Here is a 27,294-nt window from a genome sequence, read left to right on the forward strand (position 1 = left end):
CCAGCTTCTTGAAGAAGGCTCTGGGAAGGCCTGAAGAGGCTGAGGTTAGAGGAGAGCCCCAACACCTCCAGGACCTCTGGTCTTCCAGGCATCATCCACTCATCAAGGGATTGGGAGCCCCTTGAAAGTGTAGGGCAAGCCAGGTATAGGTGGCTTCCGCCTGTAATCCTCGCTGTTCACAAGGCTGAGATCTGAGGATTGCTGTTTGAAGCCAGCCATGGCAAGAAAGCCCATAAGACTCTATTCTCCAATTAACCACCATAGTCAGAAGTTGAGCTGTGGTTCAAGTGGTAGAGCACTGAAGCAAAAATGAAACAAAACAAAAAAACAATGAAAAAACCTCAGAGACAGTGCCCTCGCCATGACGTCAAGGCCCAGGATCCAGGGCAAGCCCCAGGACTGACACAAAAAGAAAAAAGAACCTGAAGCAGAAGCTCTCCAGGACCTGGACCTGGCTCTTACTTAAGCCTACAACCTTAGTGTTTGCTGTTCCCCATCTCTAATTACACTCAGGCTGTTTGGCTCATGCAATCTGCCACACCTTCACGTTTGTACCTGCTGTTTCTTAGAATGCCCAAGTTTTTGTCCACCTGGCAAGCCCTATTCATTCTCCCTCTCCCCATCCAAGCATTAGTGCATCATCGGTGACATTTCCTCCTCTCTCCCAGGTACAATAAATCGCTTCCTCCTGTGTTTCCAGTGCACTTTATTCAAACTTCACTCTATTAAAAGTAATTGGTTTGAGGGCTTTCTCATTCTGCTGGTTCCTTCGTTAATGAGTTAAATAAATCTTGGCTATGTACTCATATACACAAAAGTAATTTAAAACAATCTTTTCTACTGGTTTGTGCATTTCAAGATGGCAAAGACAATATCTTTTTTCTGTTCTCAGCAACAACTATCATGCCTGCCATGTAACAGGGTTGGTGTTTGTTGAACAACGATGGCCCAAATTCTTTTAGCTCATACATAGCTGGGTGTGGTGGTATACACGTCACCCCAGCTGTGAGTGGGCAGTGTAGAATAGTAGTCTAGGCTAGGCTGAGCAAAAAGCAAGACCCTGTCTTAAAATAACCACAGCTGAGAGGCTGGAGGTGTGGTTCAAGTGGTAGAATGTCTGCCGACCAAGTATAAAAGCCCTAAAATAAAAATTGATTAGCACCAAACAACAACAAAAATGATAAATATGTATGATTCAAGTTGAGAGATAAAAATATAAAGGCAAACTGCTCAGAACAAACAAGAGATGTGATCACCTTTCCGATTCAGAAAAATATCCAGTGTCAGCTTTATCACTCAAGGCTCTACCACGTTAAGCCACAGCATCACTTCCAAATAATCATTTTCTTAACATCCCTGCCTGTGTAGGGAAGGGCAGACAGTCACAAACCGAAGGCTCAGATCATAGCACGGTCAAGTTCCATCAAATATCCCCATACTCCATTCGAGTGTGATGCGGAGCACACGTCATTTCTGCCAGCGGGGATGATGGCAACTCTGCCCACCTGAGGAGCTCCAAGCAGAGCAAGGAAAGTGCTGCGGGCAGGAGGCAGAACACACACAGGCCTGTCCATTAGTCGAGGGCAAGTACACCACAGCCAGGTTCTTTTGGATCACCTTTATCTTCTCCTGGCTGCTCTGGTTCTAAGAGAAAAGTATTTATTGCTAAAAGAAAATTATATTGTTTTCCATTTTCATAGGAGCAAGGAAACCTAAAAAAAAAGAAGAAAAGATAGCAATAAATCTAATCCACAGACTCTTGTAAAAAGGCATCTATTTGGCTTTTAGTACAAAATGTCTCAGAGAAAGAAACATAGAAAGAAAATATCATACAAGCCAGTTACTGAATTAAAAACAAACAAGAAAAATGAACCCCCAACAAATTGCATTTGTCCTTCTGGAAAAAACTTATTATATATATATTTTTTTTTTAAAAAGGGAGAAAGCAGTCCCTGAAAGCTGGCAGGTGGCACTGGAGGTCACTGGGGCTTGTCTCAATCATCCTGTGAATGGGGTACCAGTGACTGCTGCGGTTCGGCCACACTTCTGCTTCTTGCTGGTAACGACCATTGAAGGGAGGTCGTCAGTCAGGGCGCCACTGATCAGCCACAGCCGATCATGTGGCTGGAGGCCTCCAGGTCAAGCAGCCTCGGAGCCTCTCATTTCACCTTCACTGGATCTCTCCCATGTACAGTCTCTTGTCACTGGATGCTGAGAGAACTGAGGCAAAAGGATAGAAAAGAGAATAGGAAGTCATAAAGGTGCTGAGAGACTGGGTGCTCAAGGGCTCTTGTGTCAAGAGCCAATTTTGGTATTTGAGAACAATTGGGTTTCCTCCTAAACACCATCCACAGGACACTAGCTTGGCTTTTCAATCTACGTCCTCAGCACCTTGAGGATGGATGGGCTATGGAATGTGCATTATCGGGCTCTAATTCCCGATGTTCCTTGTTAGTCCAACTCCCAAGAGATCTTCCCAAACACTCCAGAAGAATGGACGGCAGTGCCAGTTACCTTTATAAATGTGCACCTTCTATTTAACCTTGGAGAAAGTTATGTTTTCTCTTTAAATTTAAAGTCTATTATTTAGTTTCACTAGCTAATGCAATGGGAGCCATGAGTTGTATGAAACATTTTTATCTCTAGTCCTAGCTACTCTGGAAACTGAGGCAGGAGGTTCATCTGAGCTCAAGAGTTCAGGACAAGCCTGGGACACATGGAAAGACCATGTTCAAAACCAAATAAGAAGCAATAACCAGCAAAACCAAATAAAAAGCAAACAAAAAGCAACAACCCCTAAGCAACCATGTGTCCAAATACAGTACTGAAGCATAAACTTGAAGCAAGGAAACACAAAAGGAGGAGACAAGGCCTAGCCAAACTTTCCTCTTCTCACCAGTCACAGCAACGGCAAGGCTGTCATAGCTACCTAGAAAGATGGTTTGCATGGAAATTCACAGAAACAGTTCCTGCCTCAGTCCTCACAGGACCTCACTTTAGAGGCTGCCCCAGTTCCTCTTTCCCAATAGTCAGGACAGACTTACTGATGGGCTCATCTGGGTGGAAGGCTACTTCATTGATGGAGCCAGCATGGCCAGGCAGCTTATACAGGATTCTCCTGCTGGTAGTGTCCCATACATAAACAAACCTGCAAGGGACCATAAGAACACTGGTAAGGCCCTAAGGGTGGAGAAAGGGCAGAGGGATGGCTTGCTGAAGGATAGGAAAAACAGCTGTTTAATCACCCCGTATTTACCAAACTGCAAACATATTTAATGATTTTTGGAAACCAGAAACAGAGTTTGAGTAAAGACTTGGACCCTGAGTAGAAGACAAGGAATAGCTGCATACAGAAGCATTGCTGGGTGGCTGGGAATATGGCCTAGTAGTAAAGTGCCCTGGGTTCGATTCCTCAGCATCACATACATAGAAAAAAGCCAGAAGTGGCGCTGTGGCTCAAGAGGTAGAGTGCTAGCCTTGACCACAAAGAAGCCAGGGACAGTGCTCAGGCCCTGAGTCCACACCCCAGGACTGGCAACAAAAACAAAACAAATAAACAGAAGCATTGCTGGCATTCTCAAACCCCTTCTTCTGGATGATATCAAGACCACAAAGATGAAAAGCAAGTTCCTTGTGGACCCCACACAAAACCTTCCTCCAACACCACTGGGGATAATTAAGCTACAGTCAACATTATAATTAGCTAGTCTTAAAGGTAACTGAACTTACTGCAGAGGTCAAGAATCTAGGTTTAGATCTGGCTGAGCTCCTATTGTATTCAAATCACAGCACAGAAGTTCAAGGTCCTAAGTTTAAACCCCAGTGCCACCTATGTGCCCCCCCCCAAAAAAAAACCCATAAAGCAAAACCCTGCATCGTAGTGCTCTACTTACTTTGTAGTATTGTATTCTAGCAAAGCCCAGAGAAAGGTCAGGCAATTTCTGTTGTAAAAACATAACCCCAGGTGCTGGTGGCTCACACCTGTGATCCTAGCTACTCAGGAGGCTGAGATCTGAGGATTGTGGTTCAAAGCCAGACTAAGCAGGAAGGTTCGTGAGACTCTTATCTTGAATTAACCACCAGAAAACCAGAGTGGTGCTGTGGCTCAAGTGGTAGAGTGCTAGCCTTGAGCTGAAGAGCTCAGGGACAGTGCCCAGGCCCAGAGTTTAAGCCCCATGACTGAAAAACTCCCTCAAAAACCAAAACCCAAAGGCCAAAACCCCAAAGCCCAAATACTCACTTGAACCAAACTTTACAGTGAATTCAGGGGCAGAAAATACTGAAATTCCAGAATAAAAGAGGCCAACAGAAACCACAAAGTCTAAGTCCCTCATGTTTACAGGTAGAAGACTAGGGCACAGTGACTTTTCCAAGTCAACACAGTTCATTCATGACAGAAATAAAATTACTACTCTTAACATAATCTAGTATTCTCTCTTATTACTTCAAACATCTTGTGGAGAAGGAAAAACAATGTTCCTTTAACTTTCAACCTTAGGTGAGACCAAAATATTTTCTATTCATAAGATTATGCAAAAGCAATCTGCTGGCAGATTAAAGGGGCTATTGGTTTTAAGTAAGTATCAGCAGGACTTACAAGACACTTGTTTTGTTCAATCAAAAGTTCACGAGTATTTAATTAAAAATGCCCCTTTTCCCCCCTAGTCTTGGGGCTTGAACTCAGGGTCTGAGCACTGTCCCTGGCTTCCTTTTGCTCAGGGCTAGCACTGTACCATATGAGCCACTGTGCCACTTCCAGCTTTTTCTGTTTATGAGGTGCTAAGGAACTAAACCCAGGGCTTCATGCATGCTAGGCAAGCACTCTATATCCATAAGCCACATTCCCAGCCCCGCTGGTCTGTTTCTTAAGGTTTACCTACTGAAAAATCTCTTAAGATCCCCTTAAGGCAGCTCTCTACCCCATCAGGACTCAAATCATCACTGTAGCACTGTTTCACCTGGACACCATCCTTATATCACACAAAACAAACCCACCAATGTCCATTTTTCCTGGCATTAAATCTGTTAGGCAGGGGAGCGGGGAGAAAAAGCAGACTCTGGGATTTCCTTGTGTACACTAGTTGTGGACAGACACCAGACCATGGGGAAGCTTCTCCACTCAGTGCTGGCTCTCCAGAAGAAAATCTGAGAATCTACAGGATGCCTGGCAAGCTGGGAGAGGCCTCCTACTTATCCCACAGTGATTACTTTAGTAGGAGACAAGGATAGGATCAAAGTGAAAACGGCCAGCACATCTCCTGATGGACACCAAAGCCAGAGCTTGCCAGAAGGTCTTCTTGCACATTTGTAGCCTATCAGCCTTTGTATGTGGACATCTTGATTCAATCTCTAGTTCCTGCCAGGTACAGATGGCCATAGATACATAGAACGCAGCAGTAAGGGATGGAAGAATATTCTTCCCAGTTTAAATTCACACTGAAGAAGCCTTGGGCTATTAATTTGGCACACCTGGTAATCCATCATGGCAGTCCTACTGAGCCCAGATCTGCCTCTGAATCACCTTCAGTACCCACAGCTATTACCCAACGCCGAGCTGATATGGAGGGTAGAAGTTGAAATGATATGCTTGGTCAACATGGTGTTTAAACCCCTTCGTGCTTCAGCTATGAGTACAGCTATAACTCTAGGTCTGTTCTGGTCTGTATGGACGTTTCATGTTTTAAACATGAGAAGACCCGCAGAGCTCCATCATTCTTTACCTCACCCCCAGTAATCCTTACCTGTCCGCTGAGCCAGCTGCTATTTTGCTTCCATCAGGTGACCAAGAACATCTCAGGAGATTCTATAATGATGAATAAGCAGGAACCCATTGAATAGTAATGAACTAAACTCCTCCTTGCTAGACTACAGAATCACCAACTTTAAATTTCCTAAGTAGACTTTTTAGTTATTCTCCCCAGAAAGATGATCAGCAATTTTGAGGCCAAAAACAGCACACTTTGTTATTTTATACCACATAAAAACTGTAGAAAGTGCTTAATTTACAGTTATTAAGATTAGACCTGGCAACAAAAATTTGTTCTGCCTATAAATGGAGGCTCCCTTTGCTCCATTTATCTTGATTCTTGTTCAATTGTTTTAATTTTATTCTTTGCTTTATTCTTTTCCTGTTTAAGAAAAATATAACCAAACCCAGCAAAAAGATTTGTAAAGTAAAACAATCTCAATGAATTCTCAAAAGAAAAATATTCATTCCTTCACTCTGACACGAAAGCTTCTGTTAACATAGCTGATGTGGGAACTTAAGGGTTTGAGACAAATTTCTGTCTCTCAGAACTTAGGGTGCAGGGTGATTTTTGAGGGGATGGATGCATTCTCAGGGTTCTAACTGCTGATTATTGGGAACATGAGGGAGACCATTTGATGAACAGCACTGGGAGTCTGGGTCTCATATAGAACGTAGATCTAACAGGATTGAAGTTCCCTAGGAATAAAAGGGTATGAGCGGGGCTGGGAATATGGCCTAGTGGCAAGAGAGCTTGCCTTATATACTTGAAGCCCTGGGTTCAACTCCCCAGCACCACATATACAGAAAACAGCCAGAAGTGGCGCTGTGGCTCAAGTGGCAGAGTGCTAGCCTTGAGCAAAAAGCCAGGGACAGTGTTTAGGCCCTGAGTCCAAGGCCCAGGACTGGCAAAAAAAAAAAAAAAGGGTACGAGTGTCCTGTGGAAGGTGGACTGTAGTCAGTGGGCCTCAGTATGAGGGCTGGCCCCATTGCTAGCTAGCTATGTGACTGCCTTTTTAATATGCCTCTGTTAGCTTTATTTCTGGCAAGAAGAGAAGAGTTCTGAGCTATGCATGGTGGCATATAGCTATAATCCAACACACAGGAAATTAAGGCAGGCAGATTGCCAGGTCCAGGCCATTTCAGCCTACATAGGAGAAGTCTCAAAACAGAAAAGAATAGTTTTAATAAAGATTTACTAAAATCTAGCCCATTCTTAGCAGAGCAACCACTCTCTATCATCATTACTATCAGATTGCTCTGAATAAAATGGACAGTAAAACCTATGCCACTGAGCACTGGTGGCTCATGCCTGTAATCGTAGCTACTCAGGAAGCTAAGATCGGAGGAACACAGTTCAAAGCTAGCCTGGACAGTAAAGGCCATAAAACTCTTAGCTCCAATTAACCACCAAAAAGCTGGAAATGAAGCTGTGGTTTAGGTAGCACAATGATAGCCTTGAGCAAAAAAGCTCAGAGACAGTGCCCATGTCCTGAGTTTAAGCCTCAGTACTGGTACAAAACAAAACAATCCCAAACTCCCTGTCATGCAGCACTCACCTTCTCAAAGTTGTGCACATTTCCTTGAAATATCTTCACACATCTTTCTTTGGGGGCAAATGGCCGCACATCCCAGACACGTACTGAAAAGCAAATCCAGACCAATCAGCCCACTAACACATTTAGTAGGCAGAGGCCTCTTGAAAACTAAAAATAGCATCATGTCAATGATAAATGCTATTTTTTGTGTAGAGGAGGTCCAGCTCTTCTTTTTCTGGCTGGAATAAATTATAGTAAATGCCTGTTAACTGGGGTTAACAAAACAAAGGCGAGCTGAGGGAGTAGGAAGGAGGAAAAATGTATCAAAAATGTATTCCAACAGAATAAATCTGGATATAACACTGATTTAAAAAAAAACAAACAAGGGCTGTGAATGTGGCTTAGTGGTAGAGCGCTTGCCTAGCATGCATGAAGTGCTGGGTTCGATTGCTCAGCACCACATACACAGAAAAAACTGGAAGTGGTGCTGTGGCTCAAGTAGTAGAGTGCTAGCCTTGAGCAAAAAGGAAGCCAGGGACAGTGCTCAGGCCCCAGGACTAGCAAAAAAAAAAAAAAAAAAAAAAAAGTGGCCAGGTATTGGTGGCTCACATATGTAATCTTAACTACTTAGGAGGCTGAGATCTGAGGATTGTGGTTTGAAGCCCATCTTGGCAGGAAGTGAGGATCAATCTCAACCACAAGAAAAGTGGAAGTGGCTCTGTGGCTCAAAGTGGTAGAGTGCTAGTCTTGGGCAAATGAGCTCAGGGATAATGCCCAGGCCAGGAGTTTAAGCTCCAGGAACCCCCCCCCCCCCACCCACCCACCCACCCACACAACGTACTAGGATTTGTAGCTCACACCTGTATTCCTAGCTACTTGGAAGGCTGAGATTGTGAGGATAATGGGTCTAGGGCAATCAACAGTTAAGAGTTAGCAAGATCTCATTTCAGGGGCTGGGAATATGGCCTAGTGGTAAAAGTGCTCGCCTTGTATACATGAAGCCCTGGGTTCGATTCCTCAGCACCACATATGTAGAAAAAAGCCAGAAGTGGTGCTGTGGCTCAAGTGGTAGAGTGCTAGCCTTGAGCAAAAAGAAGCCAGGACAGTGCTCAGGCCCTGAGTTCAAGGCCCAAGACTGGCAACAAAAACAAAACAAATAAACGGAGATACATATTTTTAGACTTCCCAGACATTGTGCTGCAGATCTGTTGAGGACCACAGGGAGAAAAAAAAAAAAAAGATCTCATTCCAACCAATAAAGCACTGGGCCTGGTTTATGCTGGAAACATAAATAGGAGGATTGAAGTCCAGGCATAAAAGCAAGACTGTACTCAAAAATAACATAAACAAAAAGGGCTGGGAGCCCAGTTCAAGTGGAAGAGCATTGCTTAGGAAGCCCATGGTCCTGAGTTCAAATACCATTACTGCCCAAAACAGAAAGAACAAACAAAACCCCTGAATCCACCTTGTCTCCAAAAGCATTTTGCAAAATTATTTCTCTTGACAATTCAGTCAAATCTAGCAGTTTCCATATGATACTCTGACTACCAATGACTAATGAAATCTATTAAGTTATATTGACTATTCCTCATATGAACAGTGTAAATTTGGGAGTGGTAAAATATAGCAAAAGAAGATACCAAGAATCAGGAAACATGAATGCTGCTGTCCTGACACCCTCATTCTCACCTGCTGGGTGCTTAACTTGGGGCCTTACCCCTTTCTAGGCATGTGCTCTCCTACCAAGCCACATCCCCAGCCCCAGAAATGTGAATCTGGAACCTAATTTTAGCTCAGTTGTATATAGGTGATATCAGGTAAACACCGAACTTTTTGTTTTGGTTTCTGGCTCTGTAAAATTAAGTTAAAAATAGTATTTTAAAGTAATAAGCCTATATAAAGTATGACTACAGTAAAGGTAGAGTACCAGCCTTCACTGAAAAAGTCAAGCAAGAACACAAGGTCCTGAGTTTAAGTCCTAGCACCAAAAAACAAAAGCAAACAAATAACCTTGATAATAGAGTACAACTATAACAAATGCTTATTATTACTTTAATAGCTATTGAGGGAATCTCATTGTTTCTCACTAAAAACTGCTAGAATTAGTCAATGGTAAATGCACTGAGCTGAAATGGGCCTGAATGGTAAAGTCCAGTCTGCTGTAATTTTATTCATGCAGAAACTGATGCCCAGAGAAATACTGGGTGTTCAGTTGTTCAAGGACTACATAACAGATTTGGGACTAGAGTCCTAGGTTCTGGATCATCTTGTCCAACCCCTTTCCCATTACATGTTCTGTCAGGCAGAAGCTGTGAGTTACCCCTGGCCCTTTCCTTGATTTTCATGTATCCCAATGCGCTGCCCCCCCCGGCCCCCCCACCATGTGGTTCTGGGGATGGAACCCAGGGCTGCATGCAGGCTGGGCAAACTTTTTGTTTTGCCAGTCCTCCAGCTTAAACTCAGGGCCTGAGCACTGTCCCTGGCTTCTTTTTGCTCAAGGCTAGCACTTTACCTCTTGAGCCACAGCGCCACTTCTGGCTTTTTCTATGTATGTGTCGCTGAGGAATCAAACCCAGGGCTTCATGTATGTGATGCAAGCACTCTACCACTAGGCCATATTCCCAACCCCTGCGCAAACTCTTTAACTCTGGGATTCCCTAGCCCCCAGGACAGCTTTGTTCTCCACTGTTTACCTGTGTTGTCCATTGCATTGGACAAGAGGTAAGAGCCTTCAGAACTTAAACTCAGCCCGGTCACAGAATCTGCATGGCCTCTCATGGTGTAGGTTAACTTGTTCTGGCGCAGGTCCCAGACCTGCAAAACAAAAGTATGCTTAGAAATTAAATTAAGAACTAACAGAGAAAAAGAATTACTCCAATCAATTGCCTACAGAAACTGGAAGCCCTTCTTAAGTCTGGCTCTGGATCAAATATTACTTTACCACAGAATACAAGATTTCTGTGAAAGTGGGCAAACTTCTCATCTTTCTGAAAAGGTTCTCAAAATGACCATGTTTGACTAGACTGACATAAACTAATAAGTATAAAATATTAAGATAAAGTTTAACAAAAAATTGGAGTATTTCAATCAGAACAAAATGCATTAGGCCACTAAAGACAAAATAAATAGTATTTAAAGGTCTTAAACTGTGATTCGTAGCTATTAAAAAGGAGTTATTAGGGCTGTGGATTTGGCCTAGTGGCAAGAGTGCTTGCCTCGTATACATGAAGCCCTGGGTTCAATTCCCCAGCACCACATATACAAAAAATGGCCAGAAGTGGCGCTGTGGCTCAAGTGGCAGAGTGCTAGCCTTGAGCAAAAAGAAGCCAGGGACAGTGCTCAGGCCCTAAGTCCAAGCCCCAGGACTGGCAAAAAAAAAAAAAAGAAAAGGAAAAATTTATTTTTGTATGGTTCTAATAACTCCTTTTTTGGGGGGCAGTCCTGGGGCTTGGACTCAGGGCCTGAGCACTGTCCCTAGCTTCTTTTTGCTCAAGGCTAGCACTCTGTCACTTGAGCCACAGCACTACTTCTGGCCTTTTCTATATATGTGGTGCTGAGGATTTGAACCCAGGGCTTCATGTATACGAGGCAAGCACTCTTGCCATTAGGCCATATCCCCAGCCCATATTTTTCCTTTTCTTTCTTTTTTTTCTTTGTGCTGGTCCTGGGCCTTGAACTCTGGGCCTGGGTGCTGTCCCTGAGCTCCTTTTGCTCGAGGTTAGCTCGCCACAGCTTGGGCCACAGCACCACTTCTGGCTTTTTTGTGTGTGTGATTAATTGGAGATAAAAGTCTCGCAGACTTTCCTGCCCAGGCTGGCTCTGAACTGTGAACCTCAGCTCTCAGCCTCCTGAGTAGCTAGGATTATAGGTATGAGCCACTGGCGCCCAGTGTAATTTTTCATTTAATGTCATATGTATATATAAACATATATAGCATGTTCCATATTGCACATAGTAGATAAATATGTACACTAGCATATGTATACACAAACTGTGTTCAGGCAAATTTATTAAAAAGTAAAATATAGATTTATTACTGCCTGCAAGGTAAGATAAATGGTTCAGCTGAACACAGTGTAAATGTCAAATAGGGAAGAGAGAAGGTTTATCACGTTAGTGCTCATAAACACACAAATACCCTAAGTTCTCACACAGAAGACAGCATGGCAGGGTAAAGAGGAGAAATTTGGGTTAGAATGAGCTGGAGAGTAACAATAATATCTAGCTCTCTTCTTTTTGGCAATGCTGGTGATCATACTCAGGGCCTTGCTACATGAAGCATGTGCTCTATCACTGAACTATACTTGCAGCCTCAATAAGTAGTACTTACTCTTTAAGGCTTTCTGAAGGATTAGAAATGAGAATGCTTGAAATGGTTGACACTGTTCAAGCTGTTGTCCCTCCTCTTCAGCATATGCCAAGCACATGCTGTCAATGATTGATAGCTATTATGATTATTATTTTACATAAGCCAATGTTTCTATTTTCTGGAATTTGTTTCCATAAGTAGTATTTTAAATGTTCAGAGGAGTTGATTGCACCTTTGGGTTTCTCCCCTAAGAGTATTCTCCTTTAGTCTCACTGTTCGTGTGTAAATGCCTAGAGTCCTATATAATTTATCATACTCCAGTGTATTTTAGATTTAGTTTCTGCATATGAGAAAAAACATGCACCATTTGTCTTTCTGAGCTTGGCTTACTTCACTCAACATGATCTGTTCTATGTCCACCCATTTTCCTGCAAATGACATAATCTTATTCTTTCTAATGGATGAATAAAATTCCATTGTGTAAAAGTACCACATTTTTTAATCCACTCATCTATTGTAGGGTATCTGGGCTGTTTCCATAATTTGACTATTATAAGATAATGCAGCAATGTACATGGATATGTGTCTTTACTTTATCCTGACTTGTGATGTTCTGGGTAATTAGGTCATAGGGAAATTCTGTTTCGTTTTTTGAGATACCTCCAATTGTCATCCACAGTGGTTGTACTAGTTTATATTTCTACCAACAGTGCATACATTCCTATCAGCATTTGTTGTTTGACTTCTTGACTCTGGCCACTGTAACTGGGGTAAGATGGAATATTAAAGTTGTTTTAATTTGCATTTCCTTTATGATCAGGGATGTTGAGTATTTCCTCATATATTTATTTACCATTCTTACTTGTTCTGACAAGTCCCTCTTTAGATCCTTTGTCCATTTATGGAGGGGGTGCCCAGGGGTTGGTCGTGTGGCTTGAACTCAGGGCCTGGGCACTGTCCTGGAGCTTTTTTATTTCAGGCACAATGCTACTCCTGTTTTTCTGGTGGTTAACTGGAGATAAAGAGTCTCATGGACTTTCCAGCCCAGGCTGGCTTTGAACTGCAATCCTTAGATCTCAGTCTGACTAACTGGGATTACAGGTGTGAGCCACTGGTGCCCCATTTCTCTGTGTCTTTTTTATACTAGGCCTTTGTCATATATATTGCTGGCAACAATCTTCTCCCAGTCTGTTGGCTCTCTTTCTAGTTTAGTAACTATGTCTTATACAAGGCAGTAATTGTTAATCAGTCCCTAAAAATAACTCTGAAGCCCAAATGTAAAATTATTAACAGTTAATAATAAAAGCAAAATACATGTAGTACTCATATTTACATGAACTGTAACTATGTAAAATAAGTACTAATATAAACAGAAATGGTCTGGTTGTCACAAGGAAAAAGCAGTATTTGTGAAGGTCACTGGTATTACATAAAATTTCTTCCCAATTTTATTTAATAGTTCCAAGTGAAATACTTGAAATGTATTTCCTTATCCAGAAATGGTATGCTTTGTATGCCAGAGCAACATATAAGGGAGACAATTCCACTTTCTCTATCACAACACATTCATACTCTATATACCATCATTTCTGTGTGTCAAGATGCTTGCTCCCTCAGTAGCGAGAGCTGGATGCGACTGGCACTCTGTGCAAGCTGCTGCCTCTTCTCTCCAGGAGGCACTTCTCTCCAGGAGAAAATGCACTTTCCAACTCGCAGCACTGGGTGCTGCTTGCAGACTGTTCTCCTTGAGGCCTCTAGTTCTTTTTTGTGCAGAGCCAGAAAGTATCTAGAATTTGCTTCCAGAAAGAATGTCACATTAACTTAAGCCAAACATTTAACAAACGATCTAATCAGCTGTTTGACAAACATTTGGGCATCTGAGTAGTGGTAGACACTGCTGGAGATAAAACTATGAACAGAATTCTGGTCTTTTTTTGTATTTTGTGCCAGTTCTGGGGTTTGAAATCAGGGCCTGAGTGCTGTTCCTGAGCTATTTTGATTTAGGTTAGCAGTGTACCACTTGAGCCATAGCTACACTTCTGGCTTTTTTGGTGTTTAATTGGAGCTAAGAGGCTCTCAGACTTTCCAGGCTGGGCTGGTTTTCAATAGGGATCCTCAGATCTCAGCCTCCTGAGTAGCTAGGATTATAGGTATGAGTCACATGTGAACAGCTGGAATCCCTGGTCTTCAGTCTAATAAGGAACACATCCATGCAAACAAGCATATTGAGAGGCCCATGTGAGACACAGCAGCAGAGAACAGGCAGAAGAAGGTATAAGTCTTCATCATCATTATTTTGTCTGTTGTTGGCCTTGAATTCAGGGCTTGGGCCCTGTCCCTGATCTCTTTTGTTCAAGACTAGTGCTCTACCCCCTGGAGCCACACCACTTCTGGTTTTTATGGCTGCTTTGAACTTCAGTCCTCAGATTTCAGCCTCCTGAGTTGCTAGGATTACACGCATGAGCCACTGGCGCCCAGCCGCCTTTGTTATTTTCTAGGTAGTCTCTTTACATCCAAGCCAGCCTGGGGTGTGATCCTCCTGCTTGTGCTTACTGTGTCACGGAGGATGACAGGCTTGTGCCACTGGGCCCAGTCATTCTTCTCCTATAGTTGGAATAACAGGTGTGCCATTCCATCCAGCTATAGAACGAGATGGAGTCTTGAGAACTTTTATGCTGGAGCTGGCCTTGAACTGTGATCCTCTCTATCCTAGCCTCTCTCCTCTCTTTTTTCCTTTCTTGGGGACAGGGGTGAGAGGGTGGGGTGGGGTAGAGAGTAATTGGGATTTGAACCCAGAGGTTTTTGCTTACTTGGCTTGCTTGCTTGGTCTTGTTTCTCTACTACTTGAACCCCACAATCTTGTTTTTGCTAGTTATTTTGGAGATGAAGTCTAGTAGACATTTCTGCCTGGGCTGGCCTTGAATTTATGCTATCTTCTAGATCTCTGTAGTAGCTTAGGATTACATTATGAGCAAGAAGAGAGGGTTTTTCTTGTTGTTGTTGTTTTGGTGCTGGTCTGGGGCTTGAACTTAAGGCCTGGGCGCTGTCCCTGAGCCTCTTGGTGCTCAAGGATAGTGCTCTGCCGCTTGAGCCACAGCAACACTTCCACCTTTTTCTGAGTAGTTTATTTAAAATAAGAGTCTCACACACTTTTCTGTCTAGGCTGGTTTTGAACCATGGTCCTCATATCTCAGCATCCTGAGTAGCTAGGATTACAGGTACCAGCCAGTGGCGCCAAGCTTCCCTAAGCATTTTGCTGAAGGCTAGCACTCTACCACTTGAGCTCTGGTGTTTTTGGTGCTTAATTAGAGATAAGAATTCTCATGGGCTTTCCTGCCTAAGTTGGCTTCAAACTGTGATCCTCGCATTTCAACTTCCTGAGTAGGTAGGAATACAGGCATGGGCCACCAATACCCGGCTGGAATAGATTGTATTTTGTACTTTGTGCCCACTGGGCATTGAACTTGGGGCCTACAAAGAACTTAGGGCCTTGAGTACATACTTAGTTTTTTTTTTCTTGCTCAAAGCTGATGTTCTACCACTTGAGCCAGACCTCCACTTCCAGGTTATTGCTGGATTTTTTTTCTGCCCCAGACTGACTTTGAATCTCAGTCTTCAGAGCTCAGTTTTCTGAGCAGCTAGGGATTACAGCATGGGCAAGAGGAGACAGTCTTTACTTAGATAAAGTAGAAGTGTATTTCCAGGAAGAGGAGGTATGAGAGAGTCATTGCAAAATAGCTAGACTGGAAGTAATCGGGCACAAAGAGGCAGTACATAAGGGCTGAAATTTATATACACAGCTCATGAAACATTTTTTATGTCTGCCATCGACTTCATCTCTTTCACTGGGGAGTCTTTATAGCGAGTGGAAGCTGTGTTGAGCAAATCTGCATTCTGGAAAGAGCTTTCTGACCCAGATAACAGAAGAGATGAACCCAGAGAGTAGGAAATCAAGAGATTGTGCCTATGCTATCCCTTCAACCACTACATTAAAACAAACAAACAAACAAACAACTAAATTCTCCAATCTAGAACCCAGGATTACACAAAACACCAAAAGACTCCAAGTCCTCAAGCCTTCAAGCAGAGACCTATTTTCTTTTTTCCCTTGATGGTTCTGGGATATGAACTCATGGCACTGTACTTGCTAGGTGAGTACTGTCACATGTCTCCAACATTTTCTCCGCCCCCCCCCCCCCCCCGACTCCTTGATCTTAGTACCAGAAAGTCACAAGAGGGGCTGGGAATATGGCCTAGTGGTAAAGTGCTCGCCTCGTATACATGAAGCCCTGGTTCGATTCCTCAGCACCACATATATAGAAAAAAGCTGGAAGTGGTGCTGTGGCTCAAGAGGTAGAGTGCTAGCCTTGAGCAAAAAGAAGCCAGGGACAGTGCTCAGGGCCTGAGTCCACACCCCAGGACTGGCAACAAAAACAAAAACAAAAAACAGAAAGTCACAGAAAATTAGTAGATATTAATTTCTATTCCCTATTTACTTCTCCTTTTAAAAAAACAGTCAGTGTTAGCAGAGAAGCAAAGAAGAACTGGTCTTTTTATTGGCCAGGAGAGGGCTTGAGCTGGGATAAAACCCAGGAATGGATTATGTATGCTAAGTACATGCTCTACTACCATGGGCCCCCAAATCAGTTCTGTGAGAAGCACTTCCTGATGGGGTAAGGCACTGAAGTGATTTGTTAAGCAACTAAGTGCTCAAGGTTGGTGAACTCCTAAGTGCTTAAAAGGTACTTGTTAATTGATTAGAGGCAAAAAGATAGTGGAAAAATTCCGAATCCTCTGGAGAAACAGCTTTATTCCTGCCTCTAATACTAACTGAGTGATTGACTATGTGATTTTGATGGAATTGCTTAACCTTTGTGGGCCTCACTTTAGACATCTATAAAGCAGGAGGGACAGGTGGAATGTTCAAGGTCTCTTCCAGGTTTGACACTACCTAAGTCTATTTCTGGTCACAAAGGGCCCTTTCTTTTTTATGTCTGAGGCCTCAGGACAATTAAAGGCCGGTGGGTATAGCTTAGTGGGGCTGGTCTAGAACATGTGGGGCCCTGGGTTTGATCCCCAGCATAGAGGAAGAAAAGTGCTTCTGGGATCAGTGGCAGCTACTCTTCCCATAGTATATAACAACTGAGTATGTTTTTAGATAGAATACTATCTCCTTTTAGTTGTTTTTTTTTTTGGAGGGGGGGGTTGTTGTTGTTATTAGAAAGGTGATTAGAAAAGCTACAGTTACATAAATTGGATAATGAGTACATTTCTTTTTGGACAATATCACCTCTTCCTTTGTTCTCTCCCAGTTTTTCCCTCAAGTGCCCACCCACAGTTGTTTTTTGTCATTTTTTTGGTGGTGCTGGGATTGAACCCAGATCCCTGTACATGTTAAGCAAGTGTACTATCAGTGAGCTATATCCCCAGCTGAGAAGATTATTTTCTAATTAAATTCTAACAAGGTCTCATATCTCCTAAACAGGAGCAAAAATGAAGACTGAGTGTAGCAACCACATTGTATTAGATAACTGTACTAATTGCTGTAGCCAGAAAACAATCTATCCAAAATCTGAAGCATCCTCATACTTGCTAAAACATTAATTTAATGATTTTTGTAGTACTAGGGATCAGACTTCCTATTATGCATGTCAGGCCAAGTATTCTACCACTGAGCTACATTGCCAACATTAACACATTCACCTTCATCTGGAAATCTAGTCCAGAAAGTATCATGCAAATATACCTATAGTAGCATAATTAGTGACAGTAATACGTATGAAAAAGCCAGAAGTGGCACTGTGGCTCAAGTGGTAGAGTGCTAGCCTTGAGCAAAGGAAGACCAAAGACAGTGCCAAGACCCTGAGTTCATGAAGCTGTGGAAGAAGGAAGGATTTGAAATCCTTCTACTTACACAACTACCTCCAGACAAAAAGCAAGGGCATTTCATCCACAACAAAGGATATGAGGAGAGATGGGGAGGTATAATGCAATTTTTAGGTGGGAGCAATACAGGAAGCTGAGCATTATCTAATCGTTACTATGCTCACAGTAAAACAGAATAGAAGGACAATCTCGGAGACCCTTACGGAAGCCAACAATTAAGGCGGATGTGAACTGTATATCTCCAAATTCACCAGCACATCCTATCACAATCCTGTGAGGTGGGGGCTGTTGGTTATCATCCTTTCTATTCACATGAGAAAATAAGGGGCTTAAAGAAAAGAGGTTAAAGAATTTAAGAAGTTTGAAGCCACAAAACTAGAAAATTGTGGGACTAGACTTAGAACCCAAGTTAAGAGCTAGGATTATGGTTCATGGGTCATAGGGCTTTCTATGAAGCCCCAGATCTTGGGTTCAGTCCCTAATACCCACCCCCTTTTTACCTCCACACAAGAATTCAAGTCAATTACTTGAAAGCTTAAGCTATGCCGTACTGCCTCATGGTCTACTGCTTTTGACTTCAATACCATTACCTTCCTTCATTCTTAGAGAAGCTTAGCAAATGTTCTTTCCTAGTGCCAGAAATATACTGAGAGATGAGGGTAGACAGTCACTAATCGATTCACTGCTCTTTCATTAGACCAAGACAGTTAAAAAAAAGCTTTGAGGTATCTTTCATCAGGGGATGAAATGAATCTTGTTTTTCCACCCAGGCACCAACACTTCAAACTAACTGGCTGGTCCTTGATGGCATTTATATGAGCAGCAATGTTACCTGGGATTTAGGATTGGGACAGGAGAAAAAGAAAATAAGTTTCACGTTACTACAATCTACCACAACTTCACAAGTTTAAAAAATTCACTTTTTTTTTTTTGTGGTGGCAGCGTCTCCTCCCAGTACCTTTTGCCTTACCTAAAGATTCACTTTTGTGAGCATGCACAGGTGAAAGTACACACAACATAAACATCAACTATACCTTAATATCATTGTCTATGCCCCCAGAGATAATCTGATCGCTTGTGTCGTTGAAGGTCACTGCTAACACCTGGTATGTGTTCTGAAATGTCTGGATAGCTGCTTTCTTCCGGATGTCCCAGAGCTGAAACAGAGGAATAGGTAATCTATCATTAACATCACTTTAAGAGTATATCCCTATATTCAAATGGTCAGAACTTGAACAAATAATGTTGAGTGCGACAATCCTAGAACACAGAGAACAAAGGGGCATGGTCTTGTTGATATATGACTGTTGCAGGTGGGGGGGGCGGGAAGGAGAAACACGACAGTAGAGACCAGGTCTGCAAAACAACAAACTTCTTTTCAAATGGTATTTCCACATGTTTGAGTCAGCGACTTTACATTATGTATCTAAAACCAAACGACTACTAAACATAAAAAGGTCTAGAATAGACCTATCAGTGGATCACAATAGCTCAACAGCTATGTACACGTGATTATATAAGACGAGGATAAGCAAAAACAACTACAAGAGAAGGGACACAGGAGGATTCTACTATTAACGTTACATTTAAAGTTCCTGGTGAATTTCCTTTGGCGTACCCTATGTGTTACTGTATATGATTTTGGTACACTGGATATTGTATATATACCTGCCTGATCTAGGGAAGGGAAAGAAAATTGAGGGTGTAAGATATCACAAGAAATGTACTCACTGCCTTATTATGTAACTATACCCCCTTTGCACACATCTTGTCAATAAAATTAAAATATATAAATAAAAATAATTTTTGGTTTTGCTTGCTATTAAAAAAAAAGAGTATATCCTACATTCATGGCACGAATGCATCTCTAATAGGCACCACATTCCAATGCTTTTTGGATATCCCAGTAATACATGGTAGGAAGTGACTACAACTCAGTCAATGTATTTGAAAGTTGGTGGTACAAATTTTAGCTTTTTTAAAAAAAAAGAACTGGGATATGAACTACGGGTTCTATGTTAGCTAGGCAGGTACTCTACCAAGTCACACATACATACACACACACACACACACACACACACACACACACACACAAGTATGTCAGTTGTGGGGCTTGACCTCTGGGCCTGGGGTGCGGTCTCTGAGCTCTTTTGTTTATTTCTTTTGTTTTTGTTGCCAGTCCTGGGGCATGGACTCAGGGCCTGAGCACTGTCCCTGGCTTCTTTTTGCTCAAGGCTAGCACTCTACCTCTTGAGCCACAGCGCCACTTCTGGCTTTTTTCTATATATGTGGTGCTGAGGAATCCAACCCAGGGCTTCATGTATACGAGGCAAGCACTTTACCACTAGGCCATATTCCCAGCCCTCTGAGCTCTTGTTCAAAGCTAGCATTTTACCACTTTGAGCTATAGCTCCACTTGTTTTTTGAGTGATTAACTGGAAATAAGAGTCTCACAGAGACTTTTCTGCCTGGGCTGGCTTGGAATCCACAGATCCACAGGTCTTAGCCTCTTGAGTAGCTAGGATTACAGGCATGAGCCACCAGCGCCCAACTTCATTTCTCTATTTCTATGCATGCATATAAAGCACTTTGACCATATCCACCCTCATTCATCCACCATTCTTTCTTCCAAGAGCCTGTTTCATTCTCCAGTCTTTTTCAGCTGCCCTTGAACTCAGTAGTAGCATGTTACTACTTCCATTTCTTAAGCTTGAGGGCTGGTATTATAGGCATGTGTCACTTCAATACTCTAGGTATTCTCAACAGGTTCTTTGGGTGGGTCTCTACATAGACAGGTTGGAAACATAGGACTAAATGGTCTTTTAAGTTCTCATCTTGTGGTACTAAACCCACTTACTGAGTATTTTTCTATTTTGTGAGACATTTATGTTATTAGTACAGTTCTAAAGATTAAGACATGAAAGGTCAGAAAATTTAGCTGCTCAAGGCCATGAGAGCTGAGCCAAGAACTAAACCTATATGGTCTATTTTATCCCAAGTAGCAATTGATATTATAGCTGCAGTATTATTTTAAATGGGGAAAAATATTCAAGTTTTGGGAATGACTACTAAAACTAAGTTGTGGGAAGAGGAAGAAATAGCACAGGTGGGAGGGCAAGACAAGGGTCCCATCATGTCACCTCCAACTGTGACCCAGATGACACCTACCTTCACTGTACCATCGTCACTGCCAGTGCAGACAAGCTGGGGGCCCCTCCTGGCTGGGTAGCAAGAATTCACAAAGGAAGTGTGTCCCTTCAGCCTTTTGACCCTTTCGCCTGTTTCACTGTCCCACACTGCCACAGTTTTATCTGTGGATGCTGAGAACAGCATACTGGAAGGTAAGAGAAAGAACACAAAAGACATAAGTGAATATCAACGGTAAGGATCTGTCTTTTCCACTTGTCATAATATGCCATGTTCTTCCAGATCATTCAGTTACTGCGCTCTGTGGTTTAGCACCTGGTGCTGGAAGGCCTCAGCCTACCTCTGGAGATCCTATCCACGTTCTAGATTCTGGAGGTAAGGTTGACCCCAATTTCTATGACATACCACATACCTAATATAGTTTTTCTCAGTTCTTTCCTCTTCTGTGATAGCTAATACTTGATATGAGTAATATCGTCCCACTTGGTAATCTTTAACCACTCCCTGCTGTGGCAGAAGTAAAACAAGACTGGGACAATTATGGATCCAATACACGAATTCCAGTACTAGACTAATATACAATACACTAATCTAGTACACTAATTTCAATCCTTTGTCAAAAAACCAAAGTTTTGCTTCATGTCAGGGAATGATTTTTTTTTTTTTTTAGGTATAGAGGTGCTAGCCAGGTACTCTACCATTCTACCATTTGAGCCACATTCACAGGTAGGGTTTCTTGGTTTTGGCCTGAGTCAATTTGGAACTCCATCCTCTCTCATGTCCATCTTTTTTTTTTTTTTTTTTTTTTTTTTTTTTGCTGGTCCTGAGGCTTGAATTTAGGGCTTAGGTGCTGTCCCTGAGCCTCAAGGTCAGTGCTCTCTATGCCGCCATTTCAGGCTTTTTCAGCTGGCTTCCAATTGCAATCCTCAGCTTAGAGCCTCTTGAGTAGCTAGAATTACAGGTGTGAGCCACTGGCACCTGGCTCCATCTTTTTTGTTGAGATGGGGTCTCACTAACTTTTGGCCTGGGCTGACCTCACACTGAGATCCTTCCAATCTTTTCTTCCCAAGCAGCTGAGATTATAGGGGCGAGCCACTGTTGCTAGCCTCTGAGAATAATTTCTAAGTTACAACTGATTTTATAATGCTTTCATTTTTTCCTTGACACAGGATCTCCCTGTATCATTGGGGCTAGTATCAAATTTGTGATTTTACTCCATCAGCCTCCTATGAGCTGGGGTTATATAGGTGTGTATCACCATGCCAGCTATAAATGCTTTTTTTCTGTGCCAGTTTTGGGACTTGAACTCAGGTCTGAGCTTCTTTGGCTCAAGGTTGACATGCTACCACAGCACCACTTCCAGCCTTTTCTGAGTAGTTTATTGGAGGTAAGAATCTCATGGACTTTCCTGCTGGTGCTGGCTTGGAACTGTTGATCCCCGGATCTCAGCCTCCTCAATAGTTATAGGTGCGAGCCACTAGCACCCAGCTTATACATGCTTGCTTGCTTTCTTGCCTGCCTGCCTTCCTTCTTTCCTTCCTTCCTTTCTTAGCTTCTTTTGCTCAAGGCTAGCATTCTACCACTTGAGCCACAAGCCACTTTTTTGTTTATGTGGTAGTGAGGAATGGGACCCAGGGGCTTCATGCATGCTAGGCAAGCTTTCTACCATTAAGTCACATTCCCAGCCCTAAATGCTTGCTTTACTCAAATGTAAATAGTGCTATCTTCTATTTGATGGAGCACTATAAGATTTTAGAGGTCAGAAATATAAATCTGAAACCAGACATGATATGCGTACCTGTAATCCCAGCACTCCAGAAGCTGAGGCAGTAGGATTGAAAAGTCAAGGACAGTTTGGGCAATTTAGCCAGCCCCTGTTTTAAAAAAAATCAAAAAATGTCAGGCACTAGTGACTTATGCCTATAATCTTAGCTACCCAGGAGGCTGAGATCTAGAAAAGTCCATGAGACTCCATCTTCAAAATAATTAGCAAAAAAAGCCAGGCTGGAGGTGTGTCTCAAATGGTAGAGCACCAGCAGAGCAAGTAAGCAGGTCAAGGTTCTGAGTTCAAAACCCAGTATCAGGGGAAAGGAAGGACTGGCTCAGTGATAGAATGCTTACCTGGTATTTCCAAGGCCTTAGGGTTCAATCTCCAGTATTCAAAATGAAACAAAACAGGTGAGGTGGCTCACACTTGTAATCCCAACTACTTGGGAGATGGTAATAGAAGATCTTGATTCAAGGCCAGGCCAAGTTATCAAGACCCTATCTTTTTTTTTTTTTGAGTTTAAGTTACTACATATATTTCACAGTACGTATTTTAACCTTCACAATGATGAAAATCATCATTCTATTCTACAAAGCTTACGAATTCAATGAACTTTAACAATAAAACCATTTATTGCAATTCGAGTGGTATGTACATTTCTTTCCTTTTGTTTAGTAACATCTGTTCCCTCTTTCTTTCGCATTCCCTCCTTCCTATTACCGCCCATGATTTGCTTAGTTCACGTCCATCAATGTCCGATGTAGCTGATGGACCCCTCTGCTATAGTTTGTTTTTTTTTCCATCCACTTTGCACTCATTCTGTGCCCTCCTCCCAGCTTCCCTTGGATATACTTATGTGCACCCCAAGTATAAGGTAGGGAATATAGAGTCATCTAGAAATAGCAGGACGATATCAGAAGAAGTCCTTTGTTTCCTTGTCTTTGGGATTCTAAGAGGTGCTTGAGTCTTGCTACTTGGTGCTTTTCTCCCAAGGCTGTCTCTTCTGTAGACCCCATCTTAATCAATTTCAGACATGGTCACAATATATGCCTGTGATCCCAACTACGAGGGAACCCTCCCTTGTAGATCAAGGTCTAAGATGATTCCCCCCCTACCCCAACACAACCCACCAGAAAAATAAAGCATAAAAGAGTTGGGGAAATGGCTTATTTGGTAGAGAAGCTGACTAACAAGAACACGATCCTGAGTTCAAGTCTCGGAGCCAAAAAGAATACAGAGAGATTAAATGAAAGGATACTAAGAATCAGTAAGGGAAATGTTGTCATTCCACCATAAACAATGCTCACCTGCCATCCGTGTTATAATGTAGTTCCATCACAGCCCCACTGTGGCCCTTCAAAGTGGCATAGTTATCACAGTCACCATAGACATTCCACAACACTGTTAGGGAGATAGGATTGAGCATTATTAGGGCTGGGAATATGGCTTAGTGGCAGAGTGCTTGCCTAGCATGCATGAAGCCCTGGGGTTCAATTCCTCAGCACCACATAAACAGAAAAAGCCATAAGTGGCGCTGTGGCAAGTGTTAGCCTTGAGCATAAAGGAAGCCATGGACAGTGCTCAGGCCCTGAGTTCAAGCCCCAGGACTGACAAAAAAAAAAAAAAAAAAAGCACAGAGCTGATGATGGAGAGGTTACTTATAAATTACAGAACAGTATTTCTTATATTCCCTTGGAACACTACTGGTTCTACCAAGTGGACCAATCTTCCTGACACTAAAATAAAAATAAAAGCAATCTTCTATAATTCATAATTTTTTAAAAAGGCGGACATAATCTGACATTTAAAATTTTTTCCTGTAATTTAAAAAAGGCTGGCACTTACTACTATGCTTCCTGAGTTTGTAAGCAGACTGCAAAGGATAGACTTATGGAAAACCTAGGAAGTCACACCTTGAAGGTCACATGGCAGACATTTTGTTCTAATTCTATGACATGCTAAATACTGAAGTAAATAAGTGAACATAGCTATTAGACTCATTGAGTTTGTTTGTTATTTTTCAAACATCAATATTCCTAATTAGCTGAGAGTCTGGTAGCAGATACTAATAATGTTGAGGTAGATTATCTAAGTGAGTCACTGCTTTAGGATCCTCCTTCCTTCTCTTGTACTAGGATTCTTGGTGTGGATCAAGAAGAGGGCCTCATATCTTTGGAAACGGAAAACTTTTTTTCTCATGATTCCCATTAACCTGTTAAACTTAGGCTGTTTGTTTCAATAAATCAGCTCAAGATGTGTTCCATAAAGAACACAAGCATTGCAACTTCCCAAGTAGCAAAATAATTCCTTCTGTATTTACCATACTTAGTTCTATATCCAAGTGACCATTTAGGTATATAACAATTATGCCAGATTCAAAAATTATGTCTTACATATAAGACGGTCAAATCCTGCAGATGCTAAGGTGGATCCATTGGGGTGAAACTTGCAACAGTAAACTTCTCCTTCATGTCCTGAGAGCAGCATGATAGGGGCTTGAAGGGAGGAACACCTTGGAGGACCCTAAACAGAAAAGAAATATGAGTTAGAATACAGGCAGAGGAGGCTGAAAAATTAGGGGTAGGGTAGGGAGTACAGTGAGAAGATGAGGCAAATAATGACAGAGTGAATGTCCTGTAAGTTACAGAATAACATCTCTGCTCATATGCCCTAGGCCTTTATATGACAATCTTCTGGACATTCCATTATCTGCAAGTTATGCTAACTCTCCTCCTTCCTCCATCAGCTTTTGTTCCACAGCTAACTTTTCACTGCTCATTTCTGCTTCTGGATCTTTCTTCTTCAGAAAGTCTTAAGCACTCAGGTTCGCACAATATGAAACTCCTCACTATTACCTCCACTGGATTCCTTCAGAGAACTTAGTATTACCTGAAACTATCTTCCTATGTAATTGTTCGCATATTTTGTCTGCTCCTCCAGAGCATCACTTCCTTAGTCTTTGGTTCATTTAATGAATGAATGAATGAATTGGGCTTCCTAACAACTCTGCAGAATACAGATTATTTGCCAAAGTAGTTTACTTTTTCAAGACAGGGTTCTCACCTTGGTAACTCTAGTTGGTCTTAACCTTGTGATCCTCCTGCCTCAGCATCCCAAGTGTTGGGATTAGGCTGCTTTTGATTACAGGCACACATCACTCTACTCATTTTAGCATATAGTTGTTTTTTTTTTTCAAATTTTTATTATCAAACTGATGTACAGAGAGTTACAGTTTCATACATTAGGCATTGGATACATTTCTTATACTGTTTGTTACCTTGTCCCTCATACCCCCCTCCCCCCAGCATATAGTTTTAAATTCTAAGTTCAGGCTTGGTAATTTGCCTAAACCTGGACTGATATTCTTACTTTCCTTATCTAACAGCGTCTTACTGTGTAATTCAGGCTGGCCTAAAAATTCTTCATCCTCAGCCTTTTGATGACAGAAATATGTGTGTCACTGGGCTATTTTCTTTTTTCTTTTAAGATAGAGTCTTGGCGCTGGGAATATGGCCTAGTAGCAAGAGTGTGCCTCATATACACGAAGCCCTGGGTTCGATTCCTCAGCAGCACATAAATAGAAAATGGCCAGAAGTGGCGTTGTGGCTCAAGTGGCAGAGTGCTAGCCTTAAGCAAAAAGAAGCCAGGGACAGTGCTCAGGCCCTGAGTTCAAGGCCCAGGACTAGCAAAAAAAAAAAAAAAAGATAGTCTCCCTATGTTAACCAGGCTGATTTCAAACTCAAGCCTTTCTTTCTGCCTTAGACTCCTAAGTAGTTGGGCCCAGGGGTAAATCAGGAAGATGTCAATAGGACTTGCCGATAGGCAGATTAAGGAGTTGAGAGAGGGGCACATATATTTCCTCCCTTTGAGTCTTAACAGCCTTAGTAGAAGAGGTGTGTTTGCTTAAGTTGTTAGCAAGAGGCACTGAGATATTACATATACAAGGTTAGTTGCTGTTAAGATAAATGTAGGGAGAAATAACGGGATAAGCAACTTGTCGTCATGCCAAGGCATGCCAGGAGCATTCATTTCCCGTCTTGCTTCCCCACCTCCCTTCCTCATTCATTCAAATTGTTAATGTTTGTTTCATGCTGGATCCCGTGGCAATTTAGGATGCAGAAGCCTGGGTCCTGATTTTTTTTTTTTCATTATTAGCTGTAAGTAGTTGTACAAGGAGGTTACCATTCACTACATCAGTTTATAAGTACAATGCCTCTTGGTCGATGTCGGCCCTTTCATCACTCTGCCCCATCCCTAAACCTACCCTTCCTTCAATTTCCTTGGTTTCATGGGCTATGCATTGAATCTTATGACTGCAATCATTCTTCCTTAGGCCCTGATATTGAACCCAAGATTTAAAAATAGTTCTAACGCTACCCCACAGGACGATCCAAGACTGAAAGGAGCGTTAAACAAGGAAATGTACGAAACAAGAGATACCGGGTACTTTTATAGTGCACCTTTTTTAATTTTAGGTACTCTTCTGTTCTGTCTCCTCAGTGCAGGATCGCGACCACCCCGAACTGCGCTCAGAGGAGACCCACGAGCGGAGGTCGACGGCCACAGGCCTCTTTACTCACCGCTTGCAGCAAAGCTCCAGGCGTCGCCTGCTGCTGTCCAGCTCCGGGGCCCGGCCCCGCCGCTCCCAAGAGCAATTCATGCCGTGGCCGCTTGATTGGAACCAGCGGCAACTCCGGGCCTTTACGCTTCTGCTGCTCTATCATGGCGCTAACCAGCTCTCCTCAACGCCGCCACTGACCGCGCTGACGGCCTCCGGCGCCACGCGATTGGCTACAACTCAATCCTTCCTAGAGAATTTCCGGCTTAAACCAACCAATGGGCTTTTAAAAAATCCCTCTTGCAACGCCCTTCTAGACAGTCTCATATTATTGGCCACTTC

At 42.4% G+C, this 27,294-nt stretch overlaps 1 protein-coding gene across 1 annotated transcript; it reads right to left on the reverse strand.

Moving 5' to 3' along the window:
• Positions 1-1,757: 1,757 nt before the first annotated feature.
• On the reverse strand, positions 1,758-27,193 carry Snrnp40 (small nuclear ribonucleoprotein U5 subunit 40). The gene is made up of 10 exons (XM_048350730.1): positions 26,975-27,193; positions 24,788-24,917; positions 23,702-23,795; positions 20,648-20,813; positions 18,514-18,636; positions 9,978-10,098; positions 7,306-7,388; positions 5,742-5,803; positions 3,045-3,148; positions 1,758-2,220 (listed from the first exon to the last, which is right to left on the reverse strand). The coding sequence occupies exons 1-10, from the start codon at positions 27,116-27,118 to the stop codon at positions 2,171-2,173; spliced, it is 1,077 nt and encodes a 358-aa protein (XP_048206687.1). The 5' UTR covers positions 27,119-27,193; the 3' UTR covers positions 1,758-2,170.
• Between the last annotated feature and the right edge of the window lie 101 nt (positions 27,194-27,294).

The sequence above is a fragment of the Perognathus longimembris genome, chromosome 7 (assembly GCF_023159225.1).
Source record: "Perognathus longimembris pacificus isolate PPM17 chromosome 7, ASM2315922v1, whole genome shotgun sequence".
In the NCBI taxonomy this organism is placed as follows: domain Eukaryota; kingdom Metazoa; phylum Chordata; class Mammalia; order Rodentia; family Heteromyidae; genus Perognathus; species Perognathus longimembris.

Coding starts and splice junctions, on each gene's coding strand:
- Snrnp40 (XM_048350730.1), bottom strand. CDS start 27,118: ATGATAGAGCAGCAGAAGCGTAAAGGCCCGGAGTTGCCGCTGGTTCCA. Junction 23,796..24,787: donor AGGATTTGACCGTCTTATAT/GTAAGACATAAT, acceptor TCTCCCTAACAG/TGTTGTGGAATGTCTATGGT. Junction 7,389..9,977: donor CAATGCAATGGACAACACAG/GTAAACAGTGGA, acceptor TTTGCTTTTCAG/TACGTGTCTGGGATGTGCGG.